The 26,582-nt window shown below is 38.8% G+C and overlaps 1 protein-coding gene across 2 annotated transcripts in view; it reads right to left on the bottom strand.

The window, feature by feature from the left end:
- The window catches only part of LOC120514279 (phosphodiesterase 4D interacting protein), a 249,225-nt gene extending 222,995 nt beyond the window's left edge, over positions 1-26,230 (bottom strand). Inside the window, exon 1 of one of the 2 annotated variants that reach the window (XM_039734581.1) lies at positions 26,096-26,230. In XM_039734581.1, the coding sequence (XP_039590515.1) occupies positions 26,096-26,130 (35 nt within the window). In that variant the 5' untranslated portion in view covers positions 26,131-26,230. Of the gene's footprint in view, positions 1-1,436; positions 1,656-26,095 lie in introns of those variants that run through there. The other variant, XM_039734582.1, reaches the window with a different exon arrangement.
- Between the last annotated feature and the right edge of the window lie 352 nt (positions 26,231-26,582).

Raw genomic sequence — 26,582 nt, 5'->3', positions numbered from 1 at the left:
AATGGACTGATATCTGGACTTTGCTGGGAAACTGTAGCGCATTTACTCCAAGGTTAATTTGGCCTTGTATTTAGGATCAATGTCCTGCTGAAAGATACATTTTCACTAAGTTTAATTTTTTTTTATCAAAATCAAACAGGTTCTTTTGCTGTATTTGCTTGCATTTTCCACCACCCACCATTGCTCTTATTTTAACTAGATGCCCAGTTACAGCTGATGGAAAACAGTCCACGGTATAATGTTACCACCACCATACTTCACTGCTAAGTAGAGTGTTTTTGAGGGGTGAGTAGTGTGACATTTTCACTACACATAATCTCTTTTGACTTTTGACAAGCTCTGTCTTGGTCTCATCTGACCAGAAAACCTTCCACATTGCAGTGGGACACTCTCATGCTTTCTGGGAATGTTCAGCTCTGTTTCCACATTGTTCTTTTGGTGTATTGGCTTGTTTTGCGCCATCTTGCACAAAGAGCAGTGTTATGCGGGGCTCCTGATAAAATCTATAGCTGCTTAAAAGTTACTGTTTATCAAGATGTGGCTTCTCTCACTTGTTTAAGCCGAAAGCATTGGAAAAACACATGTTGTAGTCGACACCTGAAGGATTTGACAAAGTGAACTGAATCATTGGTACCTACTGGAGTATTCAAACACTTGGATATTGTTTTGCACCATTTTCCTAATGTAGGTACTTGTAAATGCTATCTCTAATGTCTTTGGAATACTCCTTAGTCCTTATTTTCACAGCCATCCTTTAGATTCTCACCTTGAATTATGATCACTTAATGGTGGGCTTTTAACTAAAAAATGTGGCAGTTAATTCAAATACTTACATTAATAGCATATTTTCCCCATTTTCTTTTTAAGATATTTTTATAACATTAAATAATGTCACATTTAAAAAAAAAAGAATTTTAATGCTTTGCAATATAAATATTTCTGAGAACAACATTTAATTGTACGATTTGTTTTTCAGTAAAATTAAAGAATTGTTATAAAATTTTACAGTTTTTCAAGGCAATACATTAGTAAGAAAGAAAGAAAGAAAGAAAGAAAGAAAGAAAGAAAGAAAAAGAAAGCTTATTTTAATTAAGAACAAACAAAATGCATGTACAATATTTGGCTATTGGTCCTTGTTTGTGTAACTTTATACACAAAACATAATATATAAAGTATGTTGTACATAATATAAATTCATGTGTATGAGGAGGAGCATAAAATATTTAAAGCACTGTCAAAAATAAATGTGTTTAGAAATGAATGTATGGGTATGTAAAATGTTTGTAATGTCCAGTGTTTATATAGAACATGCACAGAAATAAATTGTATGCACTCTCTGCTCTTAAAGAGCCACCGTAAACCGACACAAAACCTCCAAACACACCGTCTATATGTTTTCAATTGTTCTGTTTACAAAAAAACAAGAAAGGTCTTACCTTCCTCGGTACAAATAGCCACTCATTTCAGAAAGTTTTCAGTTTAAGAATCAATGTTTTTTCTAACAACCAAGCATTTTTCCTCCTGTTTCCACTTTGCAAAACAGTACAAGAGATATCTTTAGCAAATAAGTAAGTGAGTGAAATAAAAAAAAAAGCCTGAGACGTGGCAGACTTGAGCTAGTGAAGCTCACACCAGAACCAGCTTATTTTCAGTGATGAATAGTATTTCTGTTCTAGTCTCGGCTTGTGGCTCAGTGCAATGGTACAGCACGCCGCGTATTCCTGTTTGGACAAGATGTGAATAAATCATCAGGTAGAGCGTCTGGTCTGAGGCAATGACTAGCAGCTGAGCTGTGAGTTTCAAAAAGGTGGGCCACACCTAAGTCCTCTTTACTTTGCTCTACAAGCTCAGACCTGCTAGACCCTAAGGAAAAAAGAAAAAAAAAATGTAATGTAACCCTCTAACTCATGGAGTGCACAGATCTCTAGTAGCAGATGACAACAGCAAGAACCTGAAGTACTTTACATTAGCAAACCTGAAATTTATATCTAGGTCAGGGCCAAAAAGGAAAACATATTTTAGTCATGCATCTTAAAGCCAAAGTATTTCTGAAGGTGAAAGAGTGGAATGGCATTTGTAATTTACTGTCAGAGCACACTGAAATAGTAAGTCATACCTACAGTATAAGAAAGCGCTCCTCTCCATGCTGCTCACGTATGCCTCGGTTGGGATGGGTAAACACACAGAAGGCACACAGTCTAACACTGTTAGTCAAATAGCATTTCAGCCTCACTTGGCCAAACAAGCAGAACCAGGGTCACCCAGGTCAGTTGTGTGGATTTCATTCTAAAATACATGACAGGACAATCCCCTGACTGGACCTGTAATCCTTTAAATCTTCAACTAGCCTTAAAACACAGTACCACATACCTTTAACTCCCAGGGGTTTTCTGTTGATGGCCCACCTAATAGCCTACAGTACCATTACCTGCAGCAAGAAATTCCTGTCGACAATGATCATAGTACAATGTCTTCACAAAACCTATGCTTAATCCTTTATCTTCCACCACAGGATCTTGTGTAGATCCCCCCACTACCTACAAGCAAGATGAGGAATTCTGACCTACTGCAAAATTTTAAAAAATTGGGAGTTTCTGAGCTCAGCCAGACACCATATGGACACTTCCACATTAGTGGCTGCTCAGTGAGGCCACATACCTGGGCTCCATCTCGTTGGCTTAATGTTGTGACTTAGCAAGTCCTCTGAGACACTTCTATTTAATAAACAGCAGACAACAAAAGTGTTTTTCGGGGCTATTAGGAAGAATAGTCCGCACATTGTAGAAGTCAATACAATCGACATTTAACACAATTACCAAAGCTCAAGGAGCTACACTAAACTTGAAGTCAAGAAACAAAGCTAAGTCAAGATCAGAATCAAAACCTGAATTTACGCATTGCTTGAGCACAAGTATGTTGAGAAGCCTGTTTAAAGTGTGTGGCCATCTTTTATAAACAACAACAACATTTATTTATATAGCACATTTTCTTACAAACAATGTAGCTCAAAGTGTTTTACAAGACTTCAATTGAAACTTGTAAGAATAAAAACAATTAAGAGTAGGCAATAATATTAAAGAATAAGTAACAAAAAATGGTTAAGATCAGATGGCCAGGAAGACAGGAAAAACAAAAATAAAACTTGCTAGGCTTGGAAAAAAAAATGTGCAGGGGTTCCAATGCCAAAAGACCACCCAGCTCCCACTGAGGAGAACAACATGCCTCATGTTTTTAAATAAAAACGGTGCAACTCAGGCATCACAAAGACCTTGACTGAGCTTCAGGAAGAGGGGCATTCCAGATACTTCTGTTACTACTATATTACAAATTCAATTCAATTGAGTTTATTTTGTATGGCACTCTTCACTGAGCGCAGACACACAGTACTATGACAAGTTCTCAGGTATAATATAAATATAAATTCATCAAATTTCTAATTACACAGTGATAACATATAAAGACATACATTTGTTTAAACAGACAGGAAACAAAACAATTACTAATTACACAATGATTACACACAAAGAAACACATTTGCTTAAACAGATGAGAAAACAAAACAGTTTGAACTGATTAACACAAATGGAACCCAGCAATATTTGTCCATTATTATGTCCAGTTGATAATAAAGGAAAAGAAAATGAAAACGCCAGTCAGCAGCCATCACTGGAGAAAACAAACATCTTAATGTTGCTCAGTCAGTTATAACAAACAGGAATCAAGCACAGTCAGAGTCCTGGAAACCTCGGCCAACTGGCCTCCCACCCTTTTCTGGGCATTCTACAGTAGATTCTGTTCTGGGTGTGATGTCAGAATCTTTCCAATTCATACAAATATGCAGTTATTATTCAAAGGAAGACTGGTGAAACATGTTTTTAATTCCTAAGAATCAGGGGTCATTGAGCTCCAGAGTCTATTACAAAAGCATTGAAGCAAGTTAAGAATGAACCTTACAAGGAATGTCAATCTATTTCAGAGAATACTTACACACAAAGTCACACTGGATCAATTTTGAAGTGTTAATAAGTCTAACAAAAAAAAAAATCTTGTAATAATGGAAGAAGGATGAGAATCCTCCTGGGATGACTTCACCTAGACAAGATCAGGAGTCAAATCTTAAATTTGTGAGGCAGTAGTGGTACCCACTGTGCCACCCTATCAGTCCATTTTTTTAAATATTGCTCCATCATTGAATGGATACCATGAACCCCCTTATATAATGGATTATCACGGATAGAATGTTCTTATCAATGCTTACAGTTCCAACAATTTAACATTATTGACAGGCAAGTGAATTAATATAATGCAACAAAAAGGAAGGCAGTGAAAAGATTGCTAATCAAGCATAATTTATATATGTAGTAAATGTCTCCTTGAATTTCAAATAGAAACAAAAGTACCATTTTATTAATTTCTGTTATCAGCAAACTAGAGCAAGCTGTTTGTTTAAGTGAGAAATCCAGTGAACAACAAGGCTGACATTAAATAAGGAAACAAAACCTTGAAACCTCGAGAACCAGGCCTGCCCACCCTGCCTGAGCCACTGTATCTCACTTCATATGTGATTATAAATTTAATTGGCAGATAGGGAATCTTTGCTGCTCGAAGCGTTAGTGAGATTTGATTTGTAGCTTTTTCAAAATCCTTTCTAAAATATATGAAACCAGTAATGGCACACTGCATGATTTACAATTGACTTGAGCATTCCTAGTTCTCATCCTATTTCTCTGCATGTTTAGCATTCGTTTGCTCAGAGGTTGATGCGTTTGATGCTTCCTGAGCAGCTCTTTCTTTCCACCCTAGCGGCCCGCTTCTTCTCTTCTTTCATTAGCATCTTTTTGCGTTAAAACATAAGTTAGTGTTTGTGTTGCAATTACTTAGTATTTTTCCTTAATTTTTCACTTCTTCTATCTGCCTCAAGAATGATTTAAGATATGAAGAGGTAGGGGAAGTGATGGCGAAGCTGGTAGGGATGAGAACGGTGCTCATATGCATGCGCCGCACGGCCACCCTGCTGGCCGCTGCCAAGAGTTGATTTTACAATAAAAATAAAATAAAAATAAAAAAAGGAATAACCTTGGAGGTCAATCATCACCCTGAAAGCAGATAGTAGATGACACGTAGTATATGTAGAGCAGATTTCAGGTCAAGAGCTCAAACAGTTTGTGAGCTACAGGTGATTTAAAATCTTGGACAGACAAATGGGCAGCCACAGTAGTGTATTATATAAGAAGATGAGGATATTCAAAAGTAAAGCATATATTTTCTACTTTAGTTTAACCTGAACTTTAAAACATGTCACAACTCTGATATGGCACTTCTATTAATAACAGTTCCACCCACATGATGCCCAAATGTTTCAGGTTTTCATAATGCAAATTGAAGGGCTTCCTTCTTTGAAGGACACATGGAAAACTGAAATTTCCACATTTTTTACTAAATTAAACTTTAATCTAGACCTACTTTATAGTTCTTTGAGCTGCTGAATTTTCTCTCTGTTGCCAATACCATTTGTGATGACTGCTACTGGCATCATAATATTATTTAACTATTTGTTAAAACAATGACTATGTAACTAAGAAAAAGAGAATTGAATGCTCTAGTTGATCAAATATACTTTTAATTTTTGTTGTGATTGTAGCTAAAAAATCTATATTTTTAGAAAATGTAAAACTGAACACATGGATATGTATGATTATATGTGTGAGTAGGTATCCAAAGAAGCCTTTAATTAAGCTGTGATTCTCAATACTCCATGAGAAAATATTGAGATGTTTTTAATAGCTAACATTTTACCCTTTAATTGGTTAATCAATTCATGTTACTTGTCTTTTGATTCCACTCTACAGGATTTTAGCCAGATGAAGAAAAAAAAAAAATGAATGCTCAGTTGAAGCCATATGACATATAGCATAGCATAACGTTTTCAAACCCACTTAATCCAATTGAGGGTGGGGAGGAGCCTTTGTGACTCAAATCATTCAATTAGCTAAAAGCAAGAAACAGCAAACTACTGTATGCAAATCTTGGTGTTGAGAGCTCTGAGGCACAGCATCTCTCCTGTATGACATAAAAGAACAGAACATGACTCAGTGAGCAGGACCATGGCACTGGCAGTAGATTGGAATCATAGCTGTGTGACCATCTGGGTTACAAGACAGCAGGAATCGTGACGTGGATCAGTAAAAAGAAAGGTCTGGATACCTGATTGCTGGAGAACATGCACAATGCTGGTGGTCATGAATGCCAGAGTGACACTAATACCCCACAGCATGATGTACCACCAAAGGACTAGATCTAGAAATATTGTGCATCCCATGGCCGTGATAGTGGACATGTTTTTAGCTGGAGTTTTGTTTTTATTTAAATAAATTTCAAGATTAATTCAATTGACATTTGAATTTGTGTGTTCCTTTCCTCTATATATTTCTATGGGGTCAATACAATATATATTTATATATATAGTAGGTGGCACATGGGATGGATGGGCATCCTGTCAAGGAGTCAAGAGGATCCCTCAACCCGGATGGGAGGCCCAGAGTGAACATAAAGGCATCCCGGGCAAGAGAGAAAAGGATGTCGCACCAGGACAAGGCTGCCCTAATGGATGGACAGACCTCCCAATCAGAGGAGAAGATTCCCTACCTGGGCAGGAAGCCTCAAGCAGATACAAAGGTGTCCCGACCAGAAACATATGTGGTAACTTCCCTGACACTGACAAAAGGGAAGGACAGTGAAGAACTCTCGCTGGAGATGATTTATTCCCCCAGGAGGTGGCAGTGGCCCCAGTTCCATCACCCTATATATATATATATACAGTATATGAGAAGGTCAATTTCTGGGCTCATCAAAAGTAAGCGCTACCACTCCAGGACACAAGGGGACACTGTCGCTGACGGTATCTTTTTCCTCCCACAGCTCTGAGGGCAACTGACTCTATTCCTTCCTGTCCTAGGACTATGAGATCAAGCCATCCCCAAAAAGTAGCATGTCATTTGAGAAAGAGACAACCATTGGATGGAGCTCCAACCTGAGTCTTGACCACTCTTCAACTTTTATTCTGGAGGCCTTACAGCCTGATCTTTATATTCTTGAGTCTGCGCCAGCATGTGCCTGTTTACTTTGTTGCCTAGCTAACACCATTATTAATAGGGGCAAACCAGTTGGCACCCCAACATTTATTTTGGATTTGTGTATGCTCTTGCTTGACTATAATACAGTGGTTCCCAAACTTGGTGCTGGGGACCCCATGGGGCTGCAGGTTTTTGTTTCAACCAACTTCTGTTTTTAATTGGATTAATGAAGCCTAATTAAGTAAGCTCTTATTACCCAGTTTCTGTGTTTTGGGGTCAATGAAGAAATTACAAAAATTTACAAAAGTGTGTTAAAAGTTAAAGTTAAGTTTTTTTTACTTTTTATTTATGTTCATCCTGATTTCCATTCTGCCATTCCATTATTGTCTAATTAATAGGCCTAATGCTGAATCAGCAGCAGTCTTTCATCATTTAGTGTTGTTCGCCCGGGCGTTTGTTTGCTTGTTGTTAAGTCATTATTAAGTTACAATGAAGGGGGCAGACTACACAAAATAAAGGGAAACAATAACAGGAAAACAACAAAAATGAATTAAGCATTTAAAGTTATAGCAAAAATAGAAATATTTCAATATTTTTTTATAAAGTAGAAATACTACTGTGTTTTTGGTAATGCAGAGTATGGGAACAGAGGGAAAAAAACCCAGCTAACTAAATAAGATTAATTATTTTCAATTATCACTTACTGTGAATCTGGTTGGAACAAAATCCTGCAGCTACAGTGGGTCCCTAGGACCGAGTTTGGAAACCACTGCTATAATATATATATATACATGGCATTTGTTGTGAACTAGGAAGTTCCTCCAAACAAAGTCCCAAATAATGTTACTAAAAAGCCCCACAAGTGGAAGGGCCTGTCAACCTTTGGCCTGTATAAAAAGGGGCAAACGGATATTTTTATAAAATGAAACGTTTATAACACAAAAATGCTCTGTAGGAAAAAAAGCTCTGAGGAGCACAAAAGGCACAAAAAGATTTGTCTTTAAAAATAGGCGATCCAATAGAAAACAAATCTAAAATCCACATTTCCAAAGAGAGGTTCAAAAAACAGAACAAATAAATAAATACACTAAAATAATCAAAAGAGAGCTGACTCTAATCCAGCATATAAACACAATTTACTGTACGTTCACTCAAGTTTTATAGAGTTGAAGGCAGACCCATGATGGTGATGGACAAAAGTCCCCACCTCTTGAGGAACTGGCCAAAAAATACACATGAAACATAGTAGAAGCATGGATACATAAAAAAAATTAAACAATACACAAAACTAATAAAAACATACAATAATGCAAATAATAATCACGAATAAAAATATTAACAACCAAATGAACCAAACATGAGCAAAAAAGCAAATTCCAACACCAGTTAAAGAAGGAACCCTGCCTAAAAAATAATAATAATAATAATAATAATAATAATAATAATAACAACAAACAACAAGAAAACCCTGAACAAATAACATAATGTGTGGTATAAACAAATCTTCTTGGACATCTGGACAGAAACATTGACTGGACCTGCTGTTATACATGCGAGCTGGGTGAGTGTTTTGCAGAGGTCGCTATGAAGACACAGAGGTTCAAAGTGAATAAACCAGTTAATAACCACATCTCCAGTTCCCTTGTTATTTTGGACAACAATTGATGACATCACTGCTGGGCAGTCAATCAGTCCTGCCCATTCTGATCATTCATGATATACGGACAGGAAGGAGGCTATTGTTTTGTACACCATGAGGAACAACTAACATGGACACCTGAAGTATGGTCTGTTATTTCAACTGCTCTTTGACAACTTATGTTTTTGATTATGGCAAAGAAATAAGGATCCTCTTTGTAGCCCCAATCTTTGACATTGTCTGTCTTGTTAAATTTAATACTGTATACATTCATACATTCATTGGCTCTACACTCCCTTGTAACTTCCAGGCAGCCTCTTGAACCTGCAGCCATAGATAGTCATAATCAAGATGAGCCAGGCAAATGAGGACATACACTTACAGCAAGGGGTAGGTGCATAAAGTAAACAGTGATTTTATTAAATCAATCAAAACAAATCTCAAACATGTCTAGATAAACAAAGTTCAAATCTGCGGCAAGTTAAATCTTTTAAAAATGCACAGTCAAAGATGTATAATCTCTGGGGCTTCCTTCTAAGAACAGATGCCTCCCGCAGAAATCTTGCAGCATAAGGAGACATCCTTTCGACAGACACAGCTTCCCCTCTATCCAGACTTGTGTCCCTGCTGGGCACAGGCACCCCACCAGGCTCCCTATCTGAACTGAACCTTGTCCCCTTCTTCTCCTGCTGCCTCTCCTGGATTTATCTGGGATCCTGCTGCGAGAATTGGGACACTCCAGCTATGGCCATGTTCAGCTGGAATAGCTCTCTTCAGCTCCCTTGAGCATCTGCCCTGTGCTCCCTTGGGGCTCATCTCCTGGCTGCCTGACCCAATCCACCTGCACACTGCTTACATGTCTGCTGCCTCCATCATCCCTTCTTTCAACCCCCGTCTGACTGATCCACCCACCTCTGAATGTCGCAGGATTGGCCAGGTACCCCAAACAACCATGGAATGAAGCGTGCCTGGAAACAGCCCTACCCAATCTGAATCCTGCACTTTTATTTATTTAAAATTATACCAACACCACAGACCACTCATCAAAGTCCAGTTAATCCATTATTATTTATTAAAGGATATTGTGTATTAAATAAACAATGCAAAAATAGCATTATGCCTCTTCATTTTTGTACATAAAATGATAGCATAGTTGCAGGTGATTGCAAGGGTCAAGGAGACCTTTCTGAGTGCCATTTTTTTTAGTAATTTTGGGGGGAAAAAGCTCTAAACAAAACAAAGTTATAATTCTGATGTTACAAGTGGGAAAACCACTAATAAGGCGAAGAGGATGGTAAATTATATAGCACAATGTGTGGAGTACAAGTCCAAGGAGGTTATGCTCAGCCTTTATAATGCACTGGTGAGGCCTCATCTGGAGTACTGTGTGCAGTTTTGGTCTCCAGGCTACAAAAAGGACATAGCAGCATTTGGAACGGTGTAGAGAAGAGCGACTAGGCTGATTCCAGTGCTACAGGGGATGAATTATAAGATTAGAATTAGAAGAGATTAGATTAAAAGAGCTCAGCCTTTTCATTTTAAGCAAAAGGTAATAAAAATGAGACATGATTGAAGTGTTTAAAATTATGAAGGGACTTACTGCAGTGGATCAAGACTGTTATTTTAAAATGAGTTAATCAAGAATACAGGGACACATATGGAAACCTTTTAAAGGTAAATTTCACACAAACATCAGAAATTTTTTCTTTGCACAAAGAATGATAGACACTTGGAATTAGCTACCAAGTAGTGTGGTAGACTGTAAGACTCTAGAGACTTTCAAAACAAGACTTGATGTTATTTGGAAGATTTAAGAAGATAGGACTGGCAAGCTTTTTTGGGCTGAATAGCCTGTTCTCGTCAAGATCGTTTTAATGTTCTCATTTGTGGTAAACACAAGAATGCAGAATACTGTGATTGGATGGGGACCTCATGGCACCTTCCACAGCCATAATAACACCAAGGAGGCAAAAAGATTAAAAAAAATGCTTTTATAAAAGAAATTGAACTATGGGCCATAGTGAACATATGCAGAAATACATGTAACCAAGTAAACAGACAACCCAAGAAACACACACTTGATCTTGGTCTTAATTACTGTATGATAGGTAAGCTGCTCTGATTGACCCTCACAGTATTGCACAAAAACACTTTAGTTTTCCCTTCCCAGCATTATAACTGTGCAGATCTTTAATTGTTATTTTATTTTTAATTTTGCATTTTTGACATGACGGCAATTGGGGTTAGGTAATTTGTATATATACCAATTCTCAGCTTATCTAGTACTTCTATTTTCCTTTCAATATAGTTAAACATTATTCATGTCCTGTTTTTAAACTAGTGCACTGCCAGTTTGTTTCTCCATGGCTGTCACCATTTTGAGAGACTTTGTTGTGGTTACTAACCTGGTTGCTACCATATGATAACCAGAAACATGCAACATGTGAAGACACTACTGCAGCAGTACCTAGGTCAGCGTCATGTACAGTTGTGCTTGAAAGTTTGTGAACCCTTTAGAATTTTCTATATTTCTGCATAAATATGACCTAAAACATCATCAGATTTTCACTCAAGTCCTAAAAGTAGATAAAGAGAAACCAGTTAAACAAATGACACAAAAATATTATACTTGGTCTTTTATTTATTAAGGAAAATAATTAAATATTAGCCTACATATTTATGAATGGCAAAAGTATGTGAACCTTTATTTCAGTATCTGGTGTGACCCCCCTTTGCAGCAATAACTGCAACTAAACGTTTCCGGTAACTTTTGATCATTCCTACACACCGGCTTGGAGGAATTTTAGCCCATTCCTCCATACAGAACAGCTTCAACTCTGGGATGTTGGTGGGTTTCCTCACATGAACTGCTCGCTTCAGGTCCTTCCACAACATTTCGATTGGATTAAGGTCAGGACTTTGACTTGGCCATTTTAAAACAGTAACTTTATTCTTCTTTAACCATTCTTTGGTAGAACGACTTGTGTGCTTAGGGTCGTTGTGTTGCTGCATGACCCACCTTCTCTTGAGGTTCAGTTCATGGACAGATGTCCTGACATTTTCCTTTAGAATTCTCTGATATAATTCAGAATTCATTGTCCCATCAATGAAGGCAAGCCGTCCTGGCCCAGATGCAGCAAAACAGGGCCAAACCATGATACTACCACCACCATGTTTCACAGATGGGATAAGGTTCTTATACTGGAATGCGGTGTTTTCCTTTCTCCAAACATAACGCTTTTCATTTAAACCAAAAAGTTCTATTTTGGTCTCATCCGTCCACAAAACATTCTTCCAATAGCCTTCTGGTTTGTCCACGTGATCTTTAGCAAATTGCAGACGAGCAGCAATGTTTTTTTTGGAGAGCAGTGGCTTTCTCCTTGCAACCCTGCCATGCACACCATTGTTGTTCAGTGTTCTCCTGATTTTGGACTCATGAACATGAACATTAGCCAATGTGAGAGAGGCCTTCAGTTGCTTAGAAGTTACCCTGGGGTCCATTGTGACTTCGTTGACTACTACACGTCTTGCTCTTGGAGTGATCTTTGTTGGTCGACCACTCCTGGGGAGGGTAACAATGGTCTTGAATTTCCTCCATTTGTACACAATCTGTCTGACTGTGGATTGGTGGAGTCCAAACTCTTTAGAGATGGTTTTGTAACCTTTTCCAGCCTGATGAGCATCAATAACTCTTTTTCTGATGTCCTCAGAAATCTCCTTTGTTCGTGCCATGATACACTTTCACAAACGTGTTGTGAAGAGCAGACTTTGATAGATCCCAGTTCTTTAAATAACACAGGGTGCCCACTCACACCTGATTGTCGTCCCATTGATTGAAAACACCTGACTCTAATTTCACCTTCAAACTAACTGCTAATCCTAGAGGTTCACATACTTTTGCCACTCACAAATATGTAATATTTGATCATTTTCCTCAATAAATAAATGACCAAGTATAATATGTTTTTCTCATTTGTTTAACTGGTTTCTCTTCTGATGATGTTTTAGGTCATATTTATACAGAAATATAGAAAATTCTAAAAGATTCACAAACTTTCAAGCACAACTGTACTTTCAAATTGTCCAAGGTTGTGGATATTCAAAAAATGTTTCTGAGTGCATGTGTTTGTGATGTTATTTAGGGCTAAGACTTTTGCTTGTAATAATGGATTTTAGGGTTGGATTAGTACTAAAGTTTAGGTGCAGATTCATTTGACTTTCTGATTTTGATTTTTCACTGTCGTTCACAATTACAATTTTTGCCTTTCTGATCAAATGGCCCTTTTCCATAATAAAAAAAAATCTGCCTTGTCAATTGTGACAGAACACCAGTTTCTTCTTCTCCACTCTGGTCTCTCTTCATCTTGCAGGTCGGTAGCAGTGCTATGTGAAAAAGACTTTGATTCCGAGTACCCTTGTTGGAAACTGTGCCCCCCGCAGCAGCTTTGGCTATTCATTCTGGGGCTGCACGGAGAAAGAAGATAAGGCGCTGAATTGAAAAGTGTGCTATAAGAAACTGCGAATTTTTGATAGTTTTTCATATATGTTACATCATTGCATTTTCTGCTGCAGCAAACCATTCATTCTGGGTTACAATTACCCATACAGTACTTTGTTGGATTACAAATTTTCTTCCCAAATCTAGATGTAATCTGTCCTTGCCCATGAGATGTCTTTAATTCCTAATCTCGAGAATTACACCCAGGGTGAGGGGCTGCCTTACTTTTACTGCAAAAACAGCAGGCTAGAATTCTGTCTCTGCCCTGCTCAGTCTGCAATTGCCATTAAGTGGCTTGGTCACTGAGTCAGCCTCTGTATTTCCTGTTTAAAGAAGTAACATCGCCCCAAGCCTTCCAGTCTAGTACAGTGTCAGGACTACAGAGACACTCATTCTCTGCCTTTTGTTTAGGTTTCTTTTTTGATTTTTGTGTTTTTTTCTCTTTTTGTTAATTTGTTTTTGTCTGAATTTAAGCTATTTGCTTTCTTAAATTTATTTTTTTTATTTAGGATTATCCTATTGTTTATTATTTACCTTTAACCATTTGCTTTGAACTACAGTCTAATTGTTTTGGATGACTTCAGTGGAAAGACACACAGAAAGAAAAGAAATAATGACCAGGTGATGAAAGAGATAATAATCAAGGCAGAAATGAAGTCAAAATGATGAGCAGAGATCAAATAAACACAAAGGCCAGACTGAACCAACTGGCAAAATTAAAGTCAAAAATGGACTATAATGGAAAATGGAGCAGAAAATGGTCCCCATACAAAACAGTTTTGGATTTGCCCCTTTTAACATTATGAAGGTTTATTTTTAATTTTTTTGTAATGCTGGATTTCACGGTGCTATAATGTCAGCTGTAATGCGCCACTTTCTCAAACAAGGTTTGCATGATGATGCAACATTCTGTGACACCACTGAAGCATTTGACGGCATCATCATAAACCATGTGGCCACAGCCATGAGAAACAAGTGTGACATTATGTCAGAAGACACCAGCCTCATAATGATAAAAAATAAACAAGAACTAGAAAAAATGGATACAAAAATAAGCAAAAAAAAAAATAATACCACAAATCACTGGAATTTTTGAGTTTTTCCAGTCTCTGATTCAGTCCATCCCTAAATAATGGAGAGAATGTTTAGGTAAATGTTATTATTAAACTATTTCTTTTCAATAGAATTACTGCTTTAGCTCTATAGATTTAGTTTTTGGATTAGTGTTTGTTCAAGGAAATTTTATTTCAGATTATTGAGAGTTTTTTTAAACTCCTTTATAATCGGGTTTACCCTTAAATTATAAATCTAAAAATTATTGTAGAAAGCCTTCCTTAGAATAGATCACTTATCCTGTCTACCAATTTAAATTTAGTTCCTTAAACCTATTCTGGAGTTTAAAAGTCACTGCTTTTTGTTTCAAAAAATATCTTTGCCTCTTTTTCTTCCAGTTAAATATATTAAATTCTGCTAGCTTTTTAATTGATAGTTCCTTGTGTTTCAGTTACTCCTGGTCATTGTGGCATGTTTGTTCTTAATTACAAAATTTACTTAAAAAAACTTTATTTCAGTTTTTATTTGTTGCATTAACTGCTTTCAAGGGTTCTGGTCCTTTTCCTTTCACCTTGATTTATATCACAAAAGTATGAAGGTATCCGATCAGACCCCATTGTGTCGACCAAGTCCTTTTGAAATGGAGCTGTGCACTGCCTCCTATCAGCCAGGAGATGTTCCCTTATGAGTCACTTGCATGGTAGTCCTAGGGGAGCATTGCACACACTAACCCATGATGATGTCCTTGTTCCTCTGCCTATTGCTCTTCTGGAGTACCCACCACATGTATTAGTTATACCACATCCTAGTGGACCCTGAATTCCCATTCTAGCCAGTGTGGCTCACTCCCTTATTTATGGAAACTTTTGTGGGATCTCCTTCTGTCATATACCATCCAGGTAGTGCCTTCATTTGGCAACCTCTGGGATGTAGGCATTCTTCTGACTGCATTGCACTGAACCTGACAAGGCAGCTTTGGCTAGCCTTTTAAATTCAAATCATCAACAAAATCTAGAAAAAACACATTATGGTCAGTTAGCCTTTGTGGGAATTTGAGTTAAAGTTAAATAGTTAGTGCGATTGAAAACTACTGCAGTAGTTGATCCTTTTTAATCAGCCAACCTTTATTTTATAAGATATTTGCCAAACAAACTAAACTGGATTAAGTGGGTTTGGAAATAAGTGAATTCATGGTTGGATGGATGGATGGAAGGATAGATGGATGGATGGATGGTTGGATGGATGGATGGAAGGATAGATGGATGGATGGATGGATGGACCTTAACAGGAATCATTCCACAAGGCCATTCACAAAGCAAGCATTGCTACAGAACAGCACAACTGGCTATTACAGGGTGGATGGTCAAGTAGATGTTAAAGGTGTAATAAATACAAACAGTGTAACTTACTGGATTAATTGTTTCTCTTTAAAGAACAAAGTTGATTTTTCAGCTCCTTAGGCTTTATATTTGCCAGCGCTGTAACTGTAGAAATTTGTGAATAGTAGTTTCTATGAACATCAGAGTGCAGGACACTAATGAAAAAAAATAGCTAAATAAAAACAAATAAAAAAATATGTATTTACAGAATAAAACAAGATACTTCAGAAGAAAATGTGGAGGTGGAGTTTAGCAATGTTCTACCATACAGTGACAATAACTAACAGACTACCCAACAATATCGTGTATGTAAGGCTCAATTAACAATAAAGGCTTTCAAAGGTACAGTAAAATCTGCAAAGCCACAAATCTGAATGTGTTTAAGTGTTGTCGAGGATGCCAGGGGCACACGCCCACTTCCGGCATCCCTGACAGTGTACATAAATGCACTTTGTGAAGGACTGGTTCTATCCTTGTGCCTCATTTTAACAATCCCGGTTTTGGTTGCCATGCAAACTTGTGAATTATGAGTTCACTTTCATAGTTTCAGTTTGCACACACAACTCATTTCAGTAAAGCTACTGTATCTGAGTGAATATGGGTGTGCACATTGGGTGTGTTCCACAATGGACTGGTGCCCCATCCTTGTTTGTGCTTAGTGTTGCACAGATAGATAGGTCTGCATGGATGCTACTTCATAATTAACATGTTCAGAAATTGAACATGAATGGGTTTTTTTTCTGCAGCAAAGTATGTATGCTGTTGGAATATGTTAACTGTATATGCACAGGAGACAACAAGTGTAGCAGTGTACATGAAGATGATCCCAAAGACCATTGTAAATTGAACAAAAAGCCTAAATGGATGGATGCTTGTATTTTAAAGCACAGACGTGGAAGTTTGAAGACACTGCCACCAGCAGATCTTGGTTAGAGATAAGAAGCTGAAGATATCGCACAGGTTTATGTCACCTTCACAGTGATTAATGGCTCCAACCCATAACTAAGGTCTGTTATGAATCTTGAGTGACCTTGCATGCTAAAAACCCAAGGTGACTACAGGTCATCGAGGTGTACTGTCAAAGTATGGAAAGGAAGGCTCATTAGATGTGCTGATAGCTCATACAGGATGGGTTGTTCTGAGTTATACTGGGGAGAGGAGTTTATTTTTTGCTCTAAGAAAATGATTTTCAACATTTAATATAAAAAATAACACTTCAAACAAAGTGAGCAGCTGTCCTACTTGCAACTCTTTCTCATAGCTACTTCTGTCTGTGGCACTTGGAAGAGGGCGTCATTTCTTTGGGTCATAGTGGTGATAACAGGAATCATGAGACTTTTTCAAAAGCTGGCCTTTTAAAGCCCAATGTACCATGTGGTTAGCCCTAGTTTTGCACTGAGTCTCTAATTACCTTGAGCCATTTTATGTTCTCTCCTCATGTTATTCCTCCTGCTGTGTGTGAGCAGCTGTACAAACCCAGCAACTATCGAAGACATGCCATTCATTAGCTGACACAAACTCTACTGGGCACTAAAGAGCACTGGCAAAGGCAAGCAGTCAGTCGGTAAACAAACATTCCAGAATATTGCTGAGCAGGGCTAAACCATTTCATTTCTGTAGATCAGAAGCAAGGAGGGGGGTGATGACAGGCTGCCCGAGTGACTAATAGCCATTGACAGGCTAGGAAGATTCCACCGAGTAACACTAAGCAACCACTTTTCTAATTTTATTATCATCTAGGCCTGATTTTCAAACCAGCAGAACAGAATTAAATTAAGTCCCACTCCAGTTTTCATTGCTGTATTTGAAACAAAACTGTAAATATCTGAATGATGATAAAGTACTATAAATGTGGTATATCCCAATGTTAAGGTTTTGTTATGAAATGATTGCTTACTATAGCACCAGACACAGAGCACATGCTCACAAGATGCTTACAAGAACCTATTTAGGGTAACCTTATAAAATACCAAGGGTCTCATTTAAAAAGTTTGCATCTGTACAAAAAAGGGCTTGAAACGTGTGTGCACAACTTTACACACATACGTCAGGATTTTTGAAAGAAAACATGATGGGGAAACATGCATATATTTATGGCAATTCTGGCTCATGCATATGCAACATTTCGGAGAAACTGGGAAATGACGGAATCCTTGATCAAGAAGGGGAATGCAGATAAAAACAGCTAAATGACAGCTCGCTTGCATAATAACTCATATTACTAAGTCGTCAGTGGTGCAGCGGTAGCGCTGCTGCCTCGCAGTTAGGAGACCCAGATTCGCTTCTCGGGTCCTCCCTGTGTGGAGTTTGTATGTTCTCCCCGTGTCTGCGTGGGTTTCCTCCGGGTGCTCTGGTTTCCTCCCACAGTCCAAAGACATGCAGGTTAGGTGCACTGGCGATCCTAAATTGTTCCTAGTGTGTGCCCAGGGATTTGTTTCTGCCTTGCACCCTGTGTTGGCTGGGATTGGCTCCAGCAGACCCCCGTGACCCTGTAGTTAGGATATAGCGGGTTGGATGATGGATGGATGGTTATTATAATGTACAAACATATTACATCTCAAAAGTAGTGAATGTGATGTACAGAGTGTATTTTTGCTCCTTTTTACGTGGGTCAATGCTCCATATTTGCCCTAAATAATTTTTTTTGGTTGTTTGACAGTTTATATCGGCTTTTGTCACTTCTTAAGGAACTGGCTGACAGGTCAAGAATATCACAGCCAAGATTCGCTCCATTATGCCCATTGTGCTGGAAGCCTTTAAACAACCAGCAAGGTGCAACATCCAGTTTTCATATGGTGTGTGTGTGCACATATATAAAACATAACATGCTTTTGCCAACATAAACAGGAAATTTGCAGCAGTGTCCAGTTCTAATAACGTATTCAGAGCAACTGACTATACTGCAATAGAGAGAATGAAGCTGCTTTTGTTAACCAATAACGTAAAAGTCATCTGTGATGCTGTGGTGTAGCGAGTCCACAGCTCATGTCCAAAGGGCACTTTGTAAAATAAATAATCGCTGCACTCGCGGCTTAGCGAGGGGGCGTGGTGTGTGTGTGCGTGGCCGAGCGGTTACTGGGGAATTCGTGATGCGGGCGGTTCTCACTTAAGTGCACAGGTGAGGAGTCATCCACATCCGTAATTGTTCCCGGGAGCTGCTGATTTCCACAGCTAATCCACATCCCCGTGATGAATAGAAGCGCAAGGCGGCTAGCAGGGGAGAAAAAAAAAGAAAGAAAGAAAAAAAAATGGACGGAGGTTGCAGGAGAGGAAGGTGGCTAGAAGCAGGTATAGGAAAGCTGGTGGAGGATAGAAGGAGAGCGAGCAAGCGCAGGCTCGATGTAGCAGAGGCAGCTGGAAGGAGAACCCCGAGATAGTGTTAGGCCGACACTACGTGGGGCTGAAGGAAGCGGTCGCTCAGCGGAGCTGGAGTGACCGGTGATGAAGACGACTGGCCGTCGAAAGGCAGCGGCAGTCTTGGAGGCTTTGGGCTGGTTAAGCCCCAGCGTGAGCGCCCTGGCTGCTGTGGAAAGAACCCAAGTCTCGGACTGGCTGGAGCACGACGTAGCCAGGAATCGGAGGGCTACCGGACCTGTATTGAGGGAGCTGCATTTTGCCAGTTGGGCGACTCCCTGTTGTGGGGCCCGGAAGGGAGAAGCAGGAGAATTGTCAGGGTCATAGAAGTCACACTGTGCTTTGGAGTTTTTAAAGAGACTGCTTCATGCCATTTTTTTAACCATCAGGTTTAAAGGATCTTTTTGTATTGAATTTGAACCTCCACTAATTCACTCGTTTTAATGGATTATTTATTTAATGACTTATTTTGCTATACTGCACTTATTTATTTGATCACTGTTTTGTTGTTTTAAATAAAAGCACTTTGGCACTTTTTGCACCATCCCCATGCTTCATTGTTGAGCCTCACTGCCTAGCTCATCGGTGACATTACCGATGGTGTAGGGTTCAAGAGCTCCCAGAAGGAAGATGGGAGCATGGAGCGAACCCGCATCGCCACACATGCCTAGTTGAAACTGACAGATGGTGTGTATCAATGGCCTGAGTCAACCCGTGATTCATTTATCATTATCATTTTAGTAGCTTTGCACACATGATAGTATTGTATGGTGTTAGCTGGCATATTGGTAAAGTAACTGGCTGAATCCTCAGTTTTTCATATGGCCTATACTTCCCATTGTAACTGCAAACATTTCATTACATATACCTGGTAATAGCAGCAAGCTGCTCAAGCATTGGTGGCTTACGCCTTTCTCTGACCTTTCACTGGGCCAATTAAAAACCACCAGTTATCCTAACATACATAATGTATTTTTGCAATGGTGGAACACATGAACACTTGGAAAAAAACATGTAGACAAGTCTCTCTAATTTAAAAGAAAATCTTGAGACGAGACTATTGCCAAGAGATTTTTTCAAGTCCCGCAAGACAAGACTATAGCCAAGAGATTTTGCCAAGTCCAGCCCTCCTCTCAACCATTTCCGGTTAATGGCCCACGCCCACAGTCCACTCACCTCTCATTCTTGTGAATGCTTTAGTCCGACACAGTTCCTGCACTCTCAGCTCTTTTAAATTTTTCCTCACTTTAAGTTCCCAATAAAAGAAGGCTTATTATGTCCAAATCTCATTGAAAAATTTCATCCCGAAGGGTTATCAACAGAAGAAGTGAGTACATGGGCAATCCTAGCACCGAGAAACGAAGTCAAACGAATTAATGTAAAAATTGTCGATTAGTTACATGGCAAATTGGTTAAATGCGTATCAATAGACTATGCTGAAACAGTTGGTGGTGATGGTGTGGAAGATGAAAACATCAATTTACAATATCCTGTAGAAAATCTACAACCGTTAACATCGTCCTGTCTTCCACCAGCTGAATTACTGTTGAAAGAAGGATGTATCATAATGTTATTGCATAATTTATGTCTGAGTGATGGGCTATGCAATAGGACACGATTAGTTGTATTCAAAGTTGGTCGAACAAATTCTGACATGTAAAATTTTAACAGGTGACAAGAAAGGAATTGTAGTACATCTTCCGCGGATAACATTAAACACCAAAGAAGATCTTGATATGCCATTTGTATTAACACGTTTACAGTTTCCCATTAGAAAAGCTTTTGCTATGACAATTAACAAATCACAGGGACAAACATTCAAAAAAGTCAGTTTATTTATTAGAGAGAAGGAAACAATATTCACTCAGGGGCAGTTATACGTTGCATTGTTGTGATGTGAGTCCAAACATGGAATCAAAATTCATTGCGATATTGTCGAAAAGTTAATTCCAAATATTGTTTTTACTGAAGTTTTACGGTAAAAGTGTAAGTTTAAAAAGTATTTGCGTGTTAATTTCAAAGCCAAACAGAACGAAAACTTATAACACAACGAATACCTCTAAAGCAACATGAAACATAATTTTCTTTCAATTTATTGCGTTTTACTGTTTTTTATGGTTGATTACTCGCTGTAATTTAAAATAGTTAGTTCTATTATGCATATGTAACAATTCCCATGAAAATAACAATCTGTTTAAATTGTATATCCGCTTCCCCATACACGAGCAGCAGAGCCGTGGAGTGGCTAGTGTGTAGCGCCCACACAGGAGTTGGTGAGCGTAGCGAGCACAGGGCAGGGCCCCCTAGTTTATAGAGAAAATTATTCTGAATGTTTAAAAACATAGCCAATTGCATTCAAGTGAGAGGTGAGTGGTCAAAAAAGCATGACTTGTATGTGATCGCCATTAAAGCAGCACAAAACACACAGAAAGTGACATGAAGAGCTTTTAGACTAGGTTCTTTCTTTCAAATTATGTTCCCATCCTCATCTATGATAACTTGTTGTGAGTACTGACTGCTAGGACAAGATTTCATATTCAAAGCCATTTCTACCCAGAATTGTAGGAGAAGCATGAGGATGCACCACTATAATTCTTCCTTGAGAGAGGGTAGTTGGGATTATGGTACTAGCTCTTAAGGATGTCACATGTACGGCCAATCCAAAATTGTAACATATGGCTTGAATGATTTTGGAATTCCTGGTGGAGTCTTTCACTATTATACTTCTTCACAAACAGTTCTTAAATAAATTGTGAGATGCTTCATATTTTAATCTTGGTAAGTCTGACAGATACTGTACTTCTGTCCTCGGTCTCATTCTTTTAGTCGTGGACAGGTGAGAGAAGAGAATATAAACTGACTGGTAAATCTAAAGTTCCACTCATGAAGTAAGGTCCCATTTTAAACACTCAGTCACATACAATGTTCTTAAAAATTTCCCCAGTCTTTCAGTTATCTCTACCCTGTCTAGTTAATAAGACCATGATACGTAAAGTCTTCATTGAAGTACATCTGGACTATGACCTGACATTTGGAAACATTAATTATGACCACCACACAAAGCTGCAACCCACTCCAGAGAACACTAGAAATCACAGCCGGATTCATCAACTGCAAACACAACCACTGCTATGTTCAGATCCTTAGACTGGATACTCTATAAGCCTTGACTTTGCCTTGCTATTCTGTTCATGAAAATCACAGACAGGAGATGAGACACCCTTGGTAGAGTTCTACCCCATCTTTGAACGGATTTGACTTAACACAAAGTATGAAAACACAGCTATCCTCCACGCATACAGGAAACCACTAGCATGGAGCAGAATCCAGAAATCTCATACAGCTGTAACATATGATACATTCTCAAAGTCTTCATGGCACATGTAGACGCGATTGACCAACTCCCAAACAGCTAGTACATATGGTATTACCAGGCATGTTCAGTGTTTATTCTGGATCCTGCAAAGAAGAGACAGTTCCATTTGCCTCCTAGCTAATTTACACTGCATTACTTGAACAAAGCCTTGGGTCAAAAGTTAAAGGTTCAAGGTGGGAAGCAACAAAGGGTTTTGGTACCTAATTCCAGTGGTAGCAGGAAACGCAAAACTGTAAACCATAATGAAGATGAAAGCTAAACAGATGTAATTCCTTGAGGAATTTAAAAGCCAAAAGCACACAGACTTCATAACCTGCAAATATCTATTCATTTATCTACCTTTTGAGTAAGATCAATGTAAACCACCAAATTTTTTAACATCACGGGACACATGCTTCTCAAAAGGAAGGGTAGAGTGTGGTTAGTACAGTAGGCATGCAACTGAAAGTAATAATTTGGGATGGAACTGGAGCTATATAGCAGAAACACAATGAAAAGAGGAAAGAAGAAGAATGGAGTAAAATGTGCAAAATAAATTAAAAAAGCTTTACTATAAAACAAAGATACAGTAGTAATAGGAATTAAGCAATGACAGTTCAGCAAGAAGATGGTAAAGGAAACTCTTAGACATACACCATGGCAAGCAGAGTCTTTGTGCACCACAGATGTTTGAGGTAATCTTTAGGGAATACTTGGCATTTGAAAGATGATAAACATGCCACTCTTTTGTGACAGATTGGACACAATAAATATGATCTTTTACAAAGGTAAATTCCATGTAGTTGATATAAAAACTAGTTGTCTAATACTTTGGCGTTTTCAGACTCTTTAAAAATTGGATGAAATGGAATAAAGAAAAGAGGTACTTAAAGATGTAACAGACAGTCATGATGTATTGAGAGGTTTACCTCCAGGAATCCAAGCTGAGACAATGCATTTTGTAATGGCATGGAAAAAAAGGCTACAGTGGAGGATGATGTGATGTTGCCATGCTTTCTTGTTTCTTTTCTTTTATCCAACATTATGTTTGTGTTTCTGTTTTATATCATTTTCTGTTGAATTTTTTGCCATACTGTATATGTAATTATATAGAGTATCGCATAGAGCTTATATGTAGAAATGTACTTCATAAGAAAAATTGCATTTAACTGAATCGAGTTAGTGGAGGCAGTAAGCCAAGAACTGTATAGATGAATTTGTGTGTTATGCATTTATATGCCCCTAAATTTAAACACTGACATTAAGTATTTTGTATTCATTTATCACAATGATACACAGCCTAAGAAGTTGGAGCCTCTCACAGAGACTCTGTGCGTTACAAACACAGAACTACAGTCGATTCCAGGCCATTGCAGGGCACACTCAGTCACACACCTATGCTCACAATTAATCAATAGAGAACTGTTAATTATCTTAACATCCATGTGTTACAGATATGGGAAGACACCAGAGAAAGCCCACAGAGATCTGGAGAGGGCATACAAACTTACAAGAGAATGTGACTGGGTTTGAATTTGGATCCTGGAGCTGGGAGGTAGTAGCACCAAGCACTATGACATCCATATAAAATACAAACAACAAGGAAAGGAAAGAGAATAGGCTACGAGAAAATGAGGGAAAATAGATTGAAATTGGCTATTGGCTGTGTAAAAGGATGGATGAAGATTAAGACCGCAGATGAGGAAATCAGCCATCTTAGAAAAGAAGGACTCAGATATTGTAAGTGTCACAGAGGGAACTGGAAGAATCAGAGAGAACACACAAAGGTATGAAAGAACAGCAGAGACATAAAGAAGATACCAGTGAAATACAGGAATTACATAAGGAAATATTTTTATCAAGCATATTTTTGAGGAAATAGTACCTCCAAACCTGATGTCATATTTAGCTCCAGGAAAAGAGTGGCATCTTCCCTGTAGGTAAAGGGTAGGCAGCTGCCCGATGTGGAGGAGCACAGGGACCTTAGGGTTTTGTTCATGAGTGACGCCAGAGACGATCATGCAGTAGTAGCAGTTTTGCAGATGTTGTAATGGTAATGAAGACAAGGTAGGTCCTTGGACAAAATGTCTACTTTTTCCAGTCAGTCTACATCCCCATTCTCAGATCCTGGTCTCTAGGTAGTGATTGAAAGAATGGCATAATAGGTACAAGCTGCCTATATGATGATCCTCTGCGAAATTGCTAGCCTCAATCACCATGACAGCGTAAAGAGCTCAACAAAATGGTAGATCATTGCTGTAGAACCACCACTTCTCTGAATTAACATAGATGAGAAGGGTTGGGCATGCATTTAGGTTTGGGCATGGTTTAGCAGGTATACACGGCAGAGCACATGGGGAAAAGACCCAAGGTCCAGCCCAGAACATGCTTGACAAATTGTTTTGTTTAACTGTCCTGAAGGAAATGTTTTGCTTCAAAAATAATGGAGAGCTGTATAACTCAATTTAAAAAAAAACCCAATATGTAATACAGTATATGACAAATGATCCATTAATTATTCTGTTCAGCCAGAACTGTCCAATGTGCCATCTAGATCCCCAGAAGTGGTGCCCATCTTGGCCACAGATGCAAGGATGAAATGAGCCTGTGGCACTGCATGCAGGAAGTTCATTACAGGACACAGCTTCAGGTGAACATCCTCATAAATGCACACTGGCTTAGTTTAGAGATACAGAAACTAAAAACAGATAAAAAGGTCGTAAGGAAAATGATGTTCCTAGAGCTCGTTATTAACCAACCTTTAACAGTAGGCACCATCACGGGGCAATTTATGCATAATAACGGAAATTTCACACGTATAAATGCAGACTGCTTTGTCCGTATTCAAGGTTGCTGTATGAGAGACACTGGTAGCTTTCCAGTTTAATCTAAGAGCTGCATGTGGAGTCTGTCCAAGCAAGGCACGCTGCCTTACCTAGAGGGGTCTGCGCTTCTACCTGACAATAGAACACTGCGCACATGGCTCTATGTGGCTGATATCGAGCTCAAGCAACGGAACATTTAAAGATTAAGGACGTCAAACAAACAAAGCCAAATACAAAAAAACCCCAAAACATTACTGGCTCGTTTGCAGCTCCAGGGAGAAGCATTCATGTAGGATTAAGACGATAAAAGAGCCAGCAAGGCTACCACTCTCTGATGTCGATCCTTTTCCATCAAACGACAGGGTAATTTTACATCTGATGTTTTTGGTATATTTTCTGCTGGAATGTAAACGTTTTGCAGTTTTATTGAACGTGCAATTTAGAAAGCCATATCCACAGTCTCTGCGGTGCTTCGGCGAGATCGACACAATATTATATAATTTATGTTAGATATGTTTAAGCCCCGTATAAAATGGATCGATGTTTGGATACATAAACAAGGGACTGGGAAGGTCACATTAAATAAGTCACCTGTACCTCGAGTGTGAACGAAGCTGGATACCTGAAATCGTCTTGACACACTTGAATTATTAGGTATAGTGCAGGCACGGTATCCAAAATTCTCAGGCGCTAGGACCGCGGGCAGTCCACATGCAATCCATGCCAAGAGGCAGGTTGAAATTCGTAATTATCAGCAGCACAAATACACGAATATGAATTAAATGTAGACGTACAAATCAAAGATGATGAAAATGAATCTTATAAAGTCCAGGTAACAAAAATATGTAACATAACATTAAGCAATCACAGGAAGCTTTTCAGATCAAGAACTGCGGCGTTATTCACTGGCTTTCCATACCTTTGTGCAGTACCCCAGGATTGTGCCCGCTGCATTCTGACGGATAATATTCAGATACTTTGCAGGACCCCCGAGTCTCCAGTGTCACGCTGTGTCATCCCTCCATTCGCCTGTCCCCAGTTGCTGCGAAGAGGCCTGGACAGCGGCATTGAAGATGCGCTCCTCATCTCATTGTCCCCCCTCTGTTGTAATTACGCATGCATCCCCCACCCCGCCGCCCCCTCTGCTTTGCACGGTCTACGCGAAGTGAGGATTCCGCTTCACCGGAGCTCGCCTTTTTGCTTCACGTTCTGGGTGAAGATAACGATAACCGCCAACATATAATCAAAAAAAAAAAACGGGCAACAATAAGCGAGCTGCAGCTTCTTAAGAGGCGACTGAAATACCTGAGCCATCAAAGGAACACCTCACTAATGGAGGCCATTAATCTTCATAATTATTATTAGAAAAAGTCGGAATAATGTGATGGGTTGCTGCTGCCCCGCAG

Source organism: Polypterus senegalus, chromosome 14, assembly GCF_016835505.1.
Source record: "Polypterus senegalus isolate Bchr_013 chromosome 14, ASM1683550v1, whole genome shotgun sequence".
Taxonomy (NCBI): Eukaryota; Metazoa; Chordata; class Cladistia; order Polypteriformes; family Polypteridae; genus Polypterus; species Polypterus senegalus.
This window is presented reverse-complemented; position numbering and strand designations above follow the sequence as displayed.